Raw genomic sequence first — 16,684 nt, forward strand, 5'->3', positions numbered from 1 at the left:
GTGGTCTCATGGATACACTTACCTTCAAGATGGTCATTAGGCAGCTAAAAAGCAGAAGCTGTACAAGGTAAGAAAGGAAAAGGTACTGGGGACAAAAACATTTCTGATGCGGTTACTCTTTGCAAATGTGTGTTTTAAAAGACTGAGTCGTTTCTGATCTGTAGGAAGTTTTAATTCAACTAGGAAGTCAAAATTTATACATCTTGAAATTTCGATTACAATACAAATCATTAAATGATTAAATGCCAAATAAATTAGAGCAGCTGTAACAATAGATTGCCTGTAGGAGTTCGGAAAAAGACAAGGTAATTATTGACTAGAGTTATGGACTAGGTTTGGTTTATGAACTACGGACTGAAAAATCAAGTTGAAGAAGACAAGGCAAAGGCTAATTAGAAGGAAAAAAGACACAAAGTGAAAAACAAGGAAATGAACAAGTGTTGTCAGAGGCTAGCAAGCCTAGTTAATCTAATAGTTTGTCACAGAAGAAGAATGATATTAAATCAAAAGGTTTATTAATGGCAAATTATGTGGCCCTGAATGTCAGAATAGTTTGTCTGGGATTTAATGTGTAGGAAAATAGCAGAGGCATTGTGAGCAGTGGAATACTATAGGTAAAGCAGTGTTTATTCTGATTGAAAGGAGAAACACTTAGTTTTTTTGTGGTGAGAACATTGAAGATGCAGTTTCTTAGTGACTTCCAAGTATATAATATTATTATCGATAATCACCATTCTGTACATTAGATCCCCAGAATTTCTTCATCTTCTTATTGGAAATTTGACCCTTTGATCAACATCTCCCCATTTTTCCTGCCACTCCCCCCTCCCAAGCCTCTGGCAATTCTCTCTGTGAGCTTGGCTTCTTCACATATAAATGAGATCATATAGTATTTGTCTTTCTTTGTATGAATTTTTTCACTTAGCATAACACCATCATACAAGTGTATCAAATTACCACATTGTTGTCTCTGAATTATATGTCAATAAAAAAGAATAAATGAGTTTAGTGGTGAACATAAGGTGTAAGTTGATTATAATTTTTAGTTTGAGTGGAGGTGAGAACATTGGCACAGGGTGCTGAAATAAAATACCACAAGTATTTTTATTTGGGGAGTATAGTGGTAAGTTTGATTTAGAACAGTAAAATACAGGTGTGCACACACACACACTAATATTGTGAAATTCTTGGGGCACCTAGGTGGCTTAGTCTTTTAAGGGTCCAACTCTTGATTTCAGGTCATGATCTCAGTTTCATGAGATCGAGGCCTGTGTCCTTGCTGACAGCTAACAGCTCAGAGCCTGCTTTGGATTCTCTCTCCCTCTCTCTCTCTCTCTCTCTGTCTCTCTCTCTGCTCCTCCCCTGCTCATGCTCCCTGCTCTCTCTCAAAATGAATAAAAATAAACTTAAAAAAAATACTATTTTGAAATTCTCAAATGACCCTCATTTATAGAGATGATTCAGTAGCCTTATTTTTGTTGCCTTTTGTACAACCTCATCTCGTAACTAAAACTGTCTTATTTTTCACAGATATGGGTTGTAATACTTTTTCGCTTTGTAATCACCTATGGATCCAGTCATGCTTAAATTCATTAAGTGATTTGTTTTATTGTTGACAGGAATGAGTGGTTAAATAGGATGCTAATATGAAAATGGAGACTGATTGGATATGGACAACACTACATATGAAATGTGTGAATAAGTATTGCTAAAAAGCTTCAGTTCTTTTTAACTTCTAAAAGATCTCTCTCATTCTGTTCCTTTTTCTTTTAAATTTCTATACCTTATGCCTTCCATTTTCATACACATAGAAACATTTTTGCTACGTAATTCATTTTATGTTCACTCTATTTTATTGAGAAAAATTAACATATTTTCAAAAATTCACATACTTTTTTAAGCACTTCTCTTAGGTGTACCAAAAAAAAAAAAAAAAGAACTTAAAATACATCACCAGCATTAAGATTTATTGATTTACATAAACAGGCAACTTGTTCTTGTAGAATCGCGATTTATTTTTTTATTTTATAAATACATCAATATTACCCAATTGGATTTGTTAAGCTAAAAAATGGGAAACTTTTTCTCCATCCAAGTTCACATTTTTCTGTATGTAGTACATATCTGAAATCATTTTCCAGTAAATCCTGATGTTTTTCTCAATAGAACTTACTGTTTTCGAGCGAATTGCTGAGCTATAGCTAATAACTACTGTTGGGACAGCTAAATGGTTAAGTCTTTGTGTACCATTTACTTTCTTGAATATTCCACTTCCACCTCTTGATTGGTCCTTGCTCTCTGCTGCTCCTGCTGACAAATAGTCCTTTATGTTAAATGAAAATGTTTTATGTAGGTTACCTGGCATCTGTAGAATTACCAGCAAAAATCACTTTGTAATAAGTGCTTTTATTTCAAAACTACAGTGACTTATCCTTGGCTATAATACATTGTATCTGTATGTGAGCTACTGCTGGCTGTCTCTAAGTGAGAGAAATGTCCTGGGCATATTACCGTGGTGACATCAAAGGCACACTCAAGCCAAAATAGTGACACCATCTGAACGTCAAGTCTCATTGCTCAGAAACTAAATTAAAATCCTAAACTGTTTCATTAATGAGTCAATACAGTCAAGTATGGGTTGGAAGGGGAAAATGTGGTGAGAACAAGCAAGAGTCCTGTTTCTGAAGAAACAAGGTATCCTAAGAATTCACATACTAACAACAGTAGATTTTGCTCTGGAGGACCTCACAGGTGAGAGAGAAAGTTATAAACATGTTAAATTAAAATGCATTGCAAAGAGATAGCTGATAAATTTTTCAACAAGTTATCTGGATCATTCAAAGACACTAACCCAATCTCCGTCTCCAGTTTTACTTATTACGCAGTTGAGTCTTGATCACGCACTGTTAGGTTGCCCTTTTTTCTCCTTTAGTGTGTTTAATTTTTATTTTAGTTTCTACAGTCTACCTCTTCATTCTCTTTGGGCTTTGATGCTAGAACTTCATCTCTGGTCATGTGCGTCTTATCAATCATTTAAAACAGAATATAAGCACCACCTTTCGCATGAAGGCTTTCCCAAAAGCCATCTTTCTTTACTTTGTTCTCTCAGAGAACTTGGTTTTTGTCTATATTATTAAAGCCATTAAATTTTATCTTACTTTGGAATTTATTTTGCATATGTTTTAAAAGGTATTGCGGTGCCAGTAATAGAGATGGCTGTGTGGGTAGGTGTATACTCCCCACATCATCTAACACAGAGCCTTGTGTATCATGAATAGTATTTGTGAAATTAAGCTGGATAAACAGGTTGAGAAGACAGGTACTAGGACTGAAAAACAAGTGTCAGAATAGAACTTAAGAGACTTTAATTTCTAAATAAAATGAAACAAAGGCAAAAGACAGATGGAAAGTGCCAAGAAGCATAGTGTTGCAATTATCCAGGCCCCTGCCTATATACCTTTCTCACCCTACTCTCTTAACCTAAGCCAGTGTTCTATAAAGAGTTTCTGGGGTGACCTCAGGTAGTCAGTTTTTAGATTCCCAGGAAATTTTATTGACAGCAGCCTGCATCATTGGGGAGGGAGTAAGATGGGGAAATGGTATGACATTTCGAGCTGTAGTCCTAGGGTTAGTGCTAGGAATGTGTTTGTAAGCAGTTAAAATCTAAGCACATCTTAAAATAATCTATTTTATTTTTTAAAAGAGATTGTCCGTTCTTCTTTTTTTTTTTTTTTATTAGAGAGTGAGAGCAGGGAGAGGTGCAGAGAGAGAGAGAGAGAGAGAGAGAGAGAGAGAGAATCTCAAGTAGGCTCCACGCTGAGCTCAATCCCATGACCCTTGGGATCATGATCTGAACTGAAATCACAAGTTAAACACTCAACCAACTGAGCCACCCAGGCACCTCTATATAATCTATTTTAAAAATCCCTCTATAATAAGCACGTCCAGGGACTCAGTGATACTGTTTTTCTGATATCCACAATGGATTGCTTATTACATGCCAACTCAATTCTAAGTGTTGGTGTGTGTATATCATTGAATCTTAACTCTAACCCTTGGAAGTGGGAAATAGGAATTATTATTCTCATTTTATTGACAACAGGTTAAGTACTTTAGCCAGTGAAAAATCTAGGTAGACTAGCTGCAAAACTCATTTGTGAAGTTCTACATTAGGCTGTTTCCAATCAGCCAAGGCTATTGTAAAGAGAAGAGAAGAGAATGAACTCTTCCTCTGAGTGTTGACTCAATTAGAGTGATTACTTTCTAGTCTTACTTTCTGCCTGTCCTTCCCCATGGTGGCTCTTTGCCATAAAGCTTCAGTCATTCAGCATTTGAAAACTTCATCTGGGCATGACCACTGACTGGGGACCAGTCACTTTTCAAAAACATGCGTACTCCAAAATACAGCATTAATAGATGAATGATAAAACCAAAATTAAGTGGATTCTAGTAATATAAATATTATAAAGCTATAAGCAGTGTCCCCAAAGGCAAAATGATGCTCTCCTAAGAAGATAGAGGAATGTCAGAAAAAACAGTGCAAGTTTCAAACACTCTATGAAGCTTTTACTTCCCATATGTTCTCCGGGCTTTAAAACTTGACTCAGGTCTGGGGCACCTGGGTGGCTCATTCAGTTCACGGTCTGCACTGTCAGCATGGAGGATGCTTGGGAATCAATCAATACCTCTCTCTCTCTCCCTATCTCTCTAAATAAATAAATCAATAAATACTCTTAAAAATAAAACAAAAACTTGACTCAGGTCTGTGTAACCAGGAAAAGTTCTAACCAGTCACATGATTGATTCAGTTACTTAAACAATGGCTAACATGACAGAGATTATACATATTTGTCTCAGGTAAAACTCTTATCCAATAGGTAGATTAGTTGGTTAAGTTACCCTAACCAACCCTAGGGGTCCATGAGGTCTTCAGCAACTGTGGTTCCATCTGTGTGCCATTCCTTCAGTTATTGTCCTCATCTGTATGACCCACACTGGACCAACAGGACCATAGTCACGGTTCAGATGAAAAAGGGAAAATTTAGTGGAAGACAAACAGCGTGACCAAAACGTTGTACATCAATCACTGCTCACATGCTGTTGAATGTCATCACGTGGCCCCATTGTGGCAATAGAGACTGAGAAATACAGTCTCTAGTAGGTAATCATCTAAAACTTAGGGGGTACTGTTACTAGGAGAATGGAGAAAAAAAAGAAGTGTCGTAACGTCCTGTCACAGGCTGTTCCTCGGGTAATCCGAGTATATGTGCACACATTTTTTTTCCCCACACATAGCACGCACTCACCATCTTTGTGTAGAATATGATCCAGTCCCACCCAACAAGTTAGTAAATCCAGATAAAAATCCATGATCTCTGATAATGTGCAGTTCTCTCCATCACGTGGATGTGACTTTTCCTAATTTAACTGTCATACAGCAGAATACCAGTTACTTTCTCTGCCCTATTGCCATTATTACCCACATTTCTTAAATGTAATGATACTGTCTCCTGGATGACCAGAATAAAAATTGCCATTTGAAGAAAGATAGAAAATACAGAGCACTCACAGCTCTGTGGTATGTTTGTATTACAGTTCCTCAAGTAAGAAACAAAGATTGCTTACTCTTGGATAAAAAGAAATTTTTGGTTAACTCAGCTGCTTGCTCCTGGTAGTATTCTGTGGGAGGAACCCTTCTGTCTATAACCGTCTCTGCCACATCTGAAGAAGGATGTGCCTGGGGCTAAACAGCTTTCCTGTCTTGTTTACGCAGCAGGTTTAGAGCCCCAAAATCACTTTTCAGCTTCACAACAGTGACCACATTTGTGCAGACTGGGCTTGTGATTTCCTTGGTAACAAAAACAACCTCAAAAACAACATGGAATTGTTTTCTACTCACTTTATTCCTGTGAGTTTCTTGTACAAGCAATCCCAGTCCTAAGGTTTAGTCTGGAAATTGTTCTTAAGTCCAACATCTTTTATGTATTTATGGGGTTCTGAATTTAGCCCTTCCTCCTGTGTCTCATTTTAAAGGTGGCTTATTTGAAACATTGCTGAAAACAGAAAACTTGATGTTACTCCTGATTTAGTCGTCCATCTGTACCAAAGGCCAAGGCCGCCAGCCACCTACCAGAGTTAGGTACCTGCGTTGCATTGTGAAATTTTGCTTTTGGAAATGGGTTCCTGCCCAGAGAGTCTACTTGTCAGACCTCCTCTGTATCTATGCGGCACCAGCAGTACATGAGTGAAAGTCACAGCCTGAAATTGTGACTTGAGCATGCCTTCTCCATGGTTCCTAAGTGACTTGGAAACCAAGTGCTCAAGAAGGCAAAAGCATCCCCAGCTATAGGTCATTGAATACCATCTTGAAGTGGAATCTCTGCCTCTGAGGCTAGTAATATTTTACTTAGACTGTTACGTGAGTGGAAATAAACTGTGCCGATAAGCAGAAGATTTGAAATGTTCATTAAGTTATTTTGTGTTACCGTAACTGAGAGAGAATCCTTTTTCCATATTTTGGGTATTTCCTAGATTATAAGTTTTACTGGAGAGCAGAGCACGTCTCATAACTCAGAATCTGGAAAGGCCAGCTATTTGCCTTTCTAGATTCTCTGGCATCTCTGTGTGGGTCAGTAACCCTCACTCTGCTAAGGAGACTCATCCTGGATTTTGATGTGAGAGCCATGATATGAATTAGGGAATGTGGAGATTCCTTCTAAGACAGTAGTATTTGGGCAGCAACATTCAGATTCTTGGAAATTTTGCGAGCTACACAGCTCCCTCTTGCTGAATTAATTCTGGCTTAAAAACAGTCCAAATTTGTTATCATAGTTTACAAGTTAGAGCCATTGCGAGTAATCCATAAAAGGTGATTAAGGCAAGCTTAAAATAATGATCCACATAATACCAACTAGATCCGGCCAGTAGGACCAGGGTGGGTTTAAAGGTATTTTTGAGTATGTGAAGTTTACTTTTTTCATTTCATGTGATCGAAAATGTGACATCTGTTAGAATTGGAAAAATGCATCTGAACTTGTTAATTGGAAATCCAATTAGCTATCATTTGAAATGGTGTATCTACCAAGAGAATTAGCCCTCAATTCATCATTATGGGCTATATTATTTCCTAGCAGCTGAAATGAAAAACCACACTCTCATATTATTTTTGGAGTGTATTAACTAGAAACTGGCTCTACTTTCTCAGGAATATTTCTCTAAGACTTATTTCAGTATTCTGAGTAATTGTACGCTTAAATACCTTTTAAAATCAGTGATTCAGTAACCAGCATGGCACACTCTAAATATCATGTGAAATGGAATTGTAGTCTAGTAGATTTGTCAAAGACATCCCCTAGTTCATTTTTGATTGGAGAAAACATTCTCATAAGTGGCTATTAACACCATTAATGACGACATTCAGGAAAATGTCCCCTTTTTGGACTCGACTCCTTTCTCCTGTCTTCCCAAAATTTTAGTGGAAAGCAAGAGAGACATCTAAAATGAATACCATTGTGCTTTTTACAGGGACTTTAGAAGCTCCAATTTCCTCTCAAAACAGGTGGCTTTCATTATGCATCATTAAGAAACTGATTATTTCTGGGAATTTCAGTATATGGTTATTATCCTTTTTACTATTTGACCTTCCATAATTCTAAGCCTCTATAAATAATGTACCACTTAAATGCCACAATGGATTTTACAACAAATTAATTAGTAATATCACAGAACAAAGCACGATGTTTAATTTTACCATAATATAAATATCCTAATTTGGTATAATAAAGGGTTATTTCCTACTAGTAAATATCTCAGAAGACTTGTAAGAGAATACTATTAATATTTTTAAATATAGACCATATTAAAATGTAATGGGCTGGCTCATACTGTAAATTGCAAACCTTTTATCTGTCTTTAAAGAAAAATCTCAATTTTATGGAGCATTGTACTACATATCACAGTTAATTTCAATTAGCAGTTACAGTGAAAGCAGAAATTCTAGATGTCATTGGCAAAGAATTCAGAAGTCGAAGTTATACCTGACTTTCAAATACCGTTTCATTAAGTCACTTATCAAATTCATTATTTAACCACTTCCAACTCATGGTGGTTGTTGTGGCCTTTTCTCCCTTCTGTTTTCTCACCCAATCATTTGTAACAGGCAGAATCCAATCAGGAGAGAGAAAACAGTATTTTGAATGGGAAAGTTAGTTTTTTTTTTTTTTTTTAAGTTATTTATTTATTTTTTTAAGAATTGTTACTTATAACAGGGATTGGAGTCATAGGGGATTAGCTAGAAGTAGAGATTACTCTGAATAATACAGGAATACCAGGTATAGTATTACTTAATGTAATATGTAAGAACAGCTACCCCTAGATTTGGGATAGAAAGCCCAAGGAAGCAACCTCAGTCTCGGGTGCCTCTGGACCGAGATCCAGATCTTCTTATAGAAGACATAGTCACTGCCCACCAAATGACTGAAAAGTTGCTACAGTGTCACGCTGGAATGGTTTGCTGATAATTCACCCTGTATGGTTCTAAATGTGTCATCGAAGGCACTCCATTACAGAAATCGTCAGGGGGTGCTGCTGGCCACTTGTTTGCTGGAGAACATGCAGGAGCCAGAAATCAGGAGAGCTTCATAGGTCCCAAGAGCCTTTGAGGAAACAAATCAGCAGCAGGAAGCAAAATCCCCTTTCTCATTGAGTGTCTCTCTTTCATCTTCTGCTGACAAAGCTTAAAATTGAGTTCATTGATAAAAGAAAAATATTTAAAGAGCCCAGATCCGGTTTTATAGAGTAAGATAAATGGGTGAATTTAAATCTGAGAGGCAATAAATGTATAACCAGCACAGCATTGTACTGAAAGGATATCATTCATTTAAATTTGTAGTTACCACGATGACCCTCAGCTTGGGGAGTCACATATTATAGAGGAATACTTGAAAATGAACTGGCATGTCTCCCAGCATGCTTATTGCTTTATTCCAGTGCTACCACAAAAAGAAAAACAAAGTGAAATGTGATCTCAGTGGCTTTAAGTTTTTGCAAGTGCAGATTGCAGGAATGAAAGTAAACTTATCATTTCAGTTGCATTGACTACATTGTAAATGGTTGTTAGAGTAGTGCTATATTTAAACTGATTGATAGAAGTCATTTTCTAATATAGTCGCCCAGGAGAAAGAAATTTCTTAGTCAAGGAGAGACTCAGAAGTATGTTTTTTTGTTTTTTTGTTTGTCTTGTTTTGTTTTTTTTTTTACATATCCTGATTGGCCATATTATCTTGTTTGGCTAATAAACCTGATTCACAGTCAAGTTTGTCATAATTTCCATAGTTTTAAATAAAGATGAGGGCAAAATAGATTCGAGGGCATAGTCATGTACAGTAGAAATTTTCATAAGAGTCATGTGTTCAAGGAGAGGACCTCTTCAGCATAAAATTGTCATCTGATTTATTAGCGTTTATTATTCTCCATTAGGTCTAAGTTGTGTGTGTGTGTAAAGCATTTAAGTTTAATTAAAGTACAGACTTAGAGTAAGTGTAAATTAATTATAGGTAAAAAATCAATGCAGTTAGACAATGTTTCTTTTTCTTCTGACAGCTGAAAAATGGTAAAGTCTCCGAAACTAGCAGAAGATTCTTGAATTTTACCTGAATCAATCAAATAAATTTAAGGAAAATAGTTTTTCATGGATTTATTTTAATTCTCATTTAACCTTTTAATTATAATCTCAAACATTCTGGCCATTATCAAATATGTGAGTAATAAGGTTAAAAATTTATGCTCTTGGGGTGCCTGGTTGGCTCAGTTGGTTAAGTGTCTGACTTCAATCCAGGTCATGATCTTGTGAGTTCGAACTCCGTGTTGGGCTTTGTGCTGACAGCTTAGAGCCTGGAACCTTCAGATTTTGTGTCTCCCACTATCTCTGCCTCTGTCCCGCTCATGTTTACTCACTCTCTCTCTCTATCTCTCTCTCAAAAATAAAATAAACATTGGGGCGCCTGGGTGGTGCAGTCGGTTGAGCGTCCGACTTCAGGCAGGTCACGATCTCGCGGTCCGGGAGTTCGAGCCTCGCGTCAGGCTCTGGGCTGATGGCTCAGAGCCTGGAGCCTGTTTCCGATTCTGTGTCTCCCTCTCTCTCTGCCCCTCCCCCGTTCATGCTCTGTCTCTCTCTGTCCCAAAAATAAATAAACGTTGAAAAAAAAAATTAAAAAAAATAAAATAAAATAAACATCAAAAATATATTTAAAAAATTACGCTATTATATAAATAACAATCCAGGAAAAACAACTATCTTTTATAGATCAAGATAGTATAGCATTGAATGAAAATATAAAGATCAAATAATTGGAAGTACAGTTCCATCTGTGGCAAGTAATTTTTCTTTTAAGGTAAATTTTTGTGTTAGTAGAGGAGAAATAAAATGTATAACCTCTGGACACATGGTAAACTTGTAAGTTACATCCAGGAAATCCCTTTGTCTACAAGTTATTTATGAAATAATGTGAAAAAGGAAAATTGACATGTTAACTTTAATATTGCTGTGTTGTTTTCCATTTTAAAAAAGATTAAGGGCATAAGGATTGTATCTCTCATTTTAACATTGCTCATAACATTTAAGAGTGGACAGTGTGAAAGGTGTTTTGCGACTTTTCAAAATATCTTTTAGATGATAGCTAATATTTTGATTTAATTTTTCTATTTTTAATTTAATTTCTCTCTTTTAGCTTCTCCATGGGTTGATAACAGTAGAACTCCAAACAAGATTGATCTTTATGATGTACGCAGAAGACCATGGTAAGGATTTTTAGGTAGTCATGGAAAGATGACCTAGACAAAAGAAGGTTACACTTGTTGCATGTGAAAAAGTTGAATCTTTCCGTTTTAAAATGAATGAATATTGTCTAATTGTTTTACAGAGCTCTGGTGTATTTTTTTTTTCTCTTCTAATAAGTAAATACAGTGAAAGCTCAATGAAGATGAGTTCAAATGAGCAACAATAATGAAAAGTGTTTAAATGATTTCAAATGGACTAGTTTTAAGTTTTACATTCAATGTCGTCTCTCAATCTCTTTTAGCTGGTGGGGATTTTCTATTGAAAAGCACTCAGCTTACTTGGAGTAGAGCTCTAACGAAGTATCTAGATAGAGTAGAAGGTAGATTGCCTCTGGCAGTGAACTAATGAGAACTGGTCCCAAGGTAAAAGCTGCCCCTAGTTATGGTCACATAGCTTAGGTTTCATTTTCACAAAAGGAAGCCTTTTTTGTTCCTCACTAAACCAACTCATTCTCCTAACGTGTATCTCAAAAAATACTCAATAACTCATAATTGCATTCCCTGGGAAACAACTATTAAACTTGTGCATTTTATTTCTATTTTTTAAAAGTGTTATTTAATGTGTGGACATATCTTTTTTTGTGAGTTCACATTTTATACAATATATTGCATCGTAATCTACTCTTTCATATCAATACCTATAAGTGCTTACACATAAGAGACATGCTTAACATTGTTAAAAATCCTCTATTATTGGTTATTTAGATTATTGCTAACTTCTTTCTAGCATTTAAACAAATTCCAAGATGCACAATGGTTGATTCAAAGAAATTCATTTAAGACTTTTAAAATGTCCTGTTAAACATCCCAGTAGCAATTTACATGAAGGCCTACCATTTGTAATAGTACCAGATATTATCATTAATCCATAGAATATTCCTGTTAATATTTCTCCAGGTGTGGTGGCTGTGGATCTATGGGTTGTTGAAGGGAAGCCGAGACTATGACATCACATAGAGTGGGTTCAGCAACCTGTTGTTTTGTGGGGAGACTTAGAAGCAAGGTGCCAACCTGAAAAGGCAGACAATATCCTGTTTTCTCATCTTCCCATGAGAAGCATGCCAGGACTGTTTAAAATGCTAGACATGAATTAGATTTGCCTTTCTTTGGAATATCCTGGCAGACCTGTTCCCTTTACCTTCTTGCAGAGAAACAGACTGGAGTACATGTTATAAACTGTTTCATGAACACATAGTCTTGAATGTTGGATGTTCTCTGAAAACGAATTGGCAGGTTTTTCAGCAGGCTTCTGAGAAGTTACATTTAGTCATGGGCATAGAGGCCTTAGAGGTAACTAAAAAGTTGAGTTCAGGTTCAGCTGTTCCTATTTGGTAAGTCAGGTCCTCTTCTCCCTCCTCATCATTCTGGGGCCAGACAGCATAATCTTTGGACATCATCTGCTTGCAGTTAAGTTAATTCCTCTGCAGTCACTGAACTCTTTGAATAGATCTCTCCTAGACTTGCTTTAATATGCAGACCTTGTGAATTTGTAGGGCTCAGGTTCATTGTGAGAATCAGCATTTTGAACTAGCTCTCCAGGTGATTCTTAGACACTGTAAAATTTGAGAGCCACCACTTGAAATTCTTGGTAATGGTATTATATGTTACTCTGTCTTGAATTACTTTGTATTTATTTTCTGTTGATAGTTGCTTCTTTTGTATTCCTAGAACACTTAGCTATTTCTGTGTTTATTTTTTGCATTGAAAATAAGATGTAACCTTATTCCTTAGAGTGAGTTTTCAAACTCATGGCCAACAAAATGGAATTTAGGAGGCATAGATAGAGGTTTTTCACATCCAAGAGTTTATTTATTTTGTTTCTGATATTAGAACGCATCACTTTATCTTTTGTTCTGTCTGTAAAACATACTTTAAATATTATGCTTCTGACATCTCTATTATGTTAAATATAGTTTTTATAAAGTCGACATTGTAGAATTGTGAATGGAAGCACATTGTCTACTCATATAGAATGGAAGTAGGGCCTTGCTTGGAAACCAGCACAACTAAGAAATCAGTAAATATCAAATCAAAGCATATTAATATTTAATATTTTTCAAGAGAAGAAAATATTCCTATGGTATTTGTTTCAGGTACATCCAAGGAGCTGCATCACCTAAAGACATGCTTATTCTGGTTGATGTGTGAGTAGTGAAACATTTTATATTTATATACTGAAAATATAGGGAGGATCTGTAGATAACAGTAGCATGTTGGTACTGAGAAATGGGTTGGGTCAAAAAAATGATGAAGAACAATTAGGATGACTTTTATATCCAGATAAAGAAGCCACATTAAGACAGTAACAAAATAAATATTCTCCTATTGAAAATAGGGAGCATCTATATTGGAATTGAAAATTATGGCATAGTCCTCAAGCCTGAGCTTTTTGAAAAATTATTCATTTTCTTCCAATTTTTTGCGTTGTATCTTAAAAAGTTTTTTTTTTAAAAATTTTTTTTCCAACGTTTTTATTTGTTTTTGGGACAGAGAGAGACAGAGCATGAACGGGGGAGGGGCAGAGAGAGAGGGAGACACAGAATCGGAAACAGGCTCCAGGCTCTGAGCCATCAGCCCAGAGCCTGACGCGGGGCTCGAACTCCCGGACCGCGAGATCGTGACCTGGCTGAAGTCGGACGCTTAACCGACTGCGCCACCCAGGCGCCCCTCTTAAAAAGTTTTAAAGTATGTGGTTGCTAAAACTTAGCAGTTCCTGCTACACACACACACACACACACACACACACACACACACACACACACATACACACACACACACACACACACACACAAAATAGAACCATTTAGTTGACACTTAGTCATTAATAATTCAAATAACTTGTAGGGATTTGGACACAAAATAGATAAATATTAAATGTATTAAGCACCAATACTGTGACTTTTTCAAGGGGAATGCTGATATACAGGAAAGAATTCCAGGAGTGTTTATATTGATCATTTTATTTATTTTTTTCACTGCTTCAAGTTAAGGGCTTTGTGTGTGTAATCTTCTAATAAGATTTAAGATAAAATTGTGGAACGTTGAAAATTTTTATTGTTTTTAAGTTTATTTATTTTGAAGTGGAGGGGGGGAGCAGAGAAAGTGGGAGAGAGAGAACGCCAAGAGAATCCACACTGACAGCACGGAGCCTGTCACAGGGCTTGAACCCATGAACTGTGAAATTGTGGCTTGAGCGGAAACCAAGAGTTGGATGCTTAACCAACTGAGCCACTTAGGTGCCCCAAATATTTAGTTTTTAAGGGCAATGCCAAGAAATTAAAAACATGAGGTATAAAATGCTTTTTATCCTTGAGTAAAAGTTGTATCTTCTTATGTTCTTTGCCACACTGGAAAAAAAAGAATCCAAGGTTTTGTAGGCATCTAAATGCATATTACAAGCTAGTATCAATATTTTAAAACCATTTTAAAAAATGATCTGAAGTAAACAAGTTAAAACCCTATCACCTATCCTGAGAAAGAGAAGGTGAAATGAATTTAGTAAATGTAACTAACATGTCAATTCTCATTTCATTTCTTATGATATATTTAAATCAGAACTTATTTTAATTAAATTATTATGCAGTTTATATCATATGGTAATCCTGATATTCTTCCTAAGTATAGATCTAAATGCTAATTCAATATATTTTAATCTTATTGGATATATGATAATCTTCAGAAATAATTTTTCATATTAAAATCTTTAGAACCTACATGCATATCCCCAAATTAAAAATACATATGAAGTTGAAATACCATTTTTAAGGACTATTTCAACAGACAGGTATGGAAGGTCTCCTGTATATAATGTGATAATATAGAGACAAATATGATGAAGGTGTCTCTCAAAGATACTTCAAGTGTATTAGTGAAACTAAACCCTATTCCCAAGTAACTAAAATAATTGTAGAAAGTAATAGATACAAAGTATGACACAGCACTAGAAGTCCATAGGAAAGAACACTTTGATTTAAAGTGATTTAAAGTGTCAGGGAAGACTTCATTGTGGAGATGAAATTAGAATGTTTAGAGCTAAGATTTCATTAGGTAGGCATCAGAGAGGAGAGGAAAGAGAATGGAATTTCTAGTAAAACAATTGACATGAGCAAAGTGGCCTAGGTGAGAACATCTGGGGGAACTCTTTTGAGCCGATGGAAGAAAGAGAGAAAGATTGTGAAAGTTTTTGAATGCAGGGCTACGTGACTGTTGAGTAGTTACTAGTTAACTATGAGCTATTAACAGTATTAGGTAGAGGTATATTGCCAGAATTGCATGGGGAGGAGAAGACACTAAGCTGGATAGAGTGGTTGTTATCCAAGCTCAGGGGCTTCTGGTAAGAAGCACTTGAGGCTGAGTGGAGAGAAGATGGAGAGGAAGCCACTTCCGTGGCAACTGTGAAGTGGAATGAAAAAGGAGGGTTGAAAGAGAGGAGGAAATTGGATGACTGAAATGCAGCCTGGTTGGTACCAAGAACATTAATAGGAAAAAAGTATGTCTGGGTGTAATTTGCCTTTTTGAACATAGAATCTGTAGTTGTTTAATAAACAGCCGGAGGTCTAAAAGTGGGGAAAACCAGGGTTCTAGACATGTAGAAGTAAGAGTTAGTTGCCTAGAGATGAGTCTTACAATTAGATGAGATCACCTAGAATCATAGAATGTGTACTGACAAGAAAAATAAAAGATGAAACCCCTTCTAACTTGGATAACAGAGCTGGTAGTATGTTTTTCCTGAATAAGTAAATGTTCTATGAGTATCCCTTGTTTTCTAAAATTGTCCCTGGACGTACAATTTTTAGCATTGTAGTTACAAACATATATGTTCTGATGCTGACGGGAAAGAAAGACAAAATTTTTTTATAATTTATTTCTACTCTATCAAAAAGGTGACTTTCATTAGTATGAATTTTTAAAGGCAAAATAATTTAAATATTATATAGGTGACCTAGAGTTAGTGCAAAAGTCTCCTTTCCTCGGGATGTCTGGTGTTGCTTAAATATGTGGTCATTAACATGCACACACCCATTTCTTTATAGGAGTGGAAGTGTTAGTGGGTTGACACTTAAATTGATCCGCACATCTGTCTCCGAAATGTTGGAAACCCTCTCAGATGACGATTTCGTGAATGTAGCTTCAGTAAGTATAAGATGACTGCATTTTTGCTGAACTAATTCTGCAATTTCTATCTTCCCCTGGTTTTAAATACTTCATAGTGTTTTATCATTGATAGGCTGAGATATTTCTGATCTATATTTTAGCACCATCTTATGAGCTGTCCTATCTTGTTACTAATTCTCCTGTATTTTCATGCCAAAGTCAAATGTCTAAGGCTTTCCCCGTGAGTGAAGTAATTGAAGTAATATGAAGAAAAAAACACTACAGTGATTCTCGTTCACTCACAGGAGCTGAAACAGGTGACATGAAATGAACCCCTGTATCCACTGATATCAATGTAACTCTAATAAGTAGTAACTTGATAGTATAATTCGATGGCAATTTTCTATCCATTTTAATACTCATTTTTCACACTGGACACATCCATAATGTATTATGCTTTTTTTAATTGAAGTAAAATTAAGATACAATGTTATATTAGTTTCAGGTATACAACGTATTGATTCAACAGTTCTATACATTACTCAGTGCTCATCATGATAAGTATAATCACCGTCTGTCACAATGTTATTCCAATATTGTTGCCTATATTCTCTATACTCTACTTTCAATCTCTGTGAACTATTTATTTTATAATTGGAAGTTTGTACCTTTCAATCCACTTTATTTTACCCATTGCCCCCAACCACCTCCCTTTTGGCAAGTCATGTTTGTTCTTTGTATTTAAGAACAAATA

The 16,684-nt window shown here is 36.0% G+C and overlaps 1 protein-coding gene across 9 annotated transcripts in view; it reads left to right on the top strand.

Moving 5' to 3' along the window:
- Positions 1–16,684, top strand: part of CACNA2D1 (calcium voltage-gated channel auxiliary subunit alpha2delta 1) — a 494,087-nt gene that overhangs the window by 362,249 nt on the left and 115,154 nt on the right. For all 9 annotated transcript variants that reach the window (XM_086696816.1, XM_086696813.1, XM_086696812.1 and 6 more), the window contains 3 exons: positions 10,728–10,797; positions 12,930–12,980; positions 15,870–15,969. In XM_086696816.1, coding sequence (XP_086552942.1) covers positions 10,728–10,797; positions 12,930–12,980; positions 15,870–15,969 — 221 coding nt within the window. The remainder of the gene's footprint in view (positions 1–10,727; positions 10,798–12,929; positions 12,981–15,869; positions 15,970–16,684) is intronic.

The sequence above is a fragment of the Puma concolor genome, chromosome A2 (genome assembly GCF_028749965.1).
Source record: "Puma concolor isolate L17-30 chromosome A2, mPumCon1.1.hap2, whole genome shotgun sequence".
Lineage (NCBI taxonomy): Eukaryota > Metazoa > Chordata > Mammalia > Carnivora > Felidae > Puma > Puma concolor.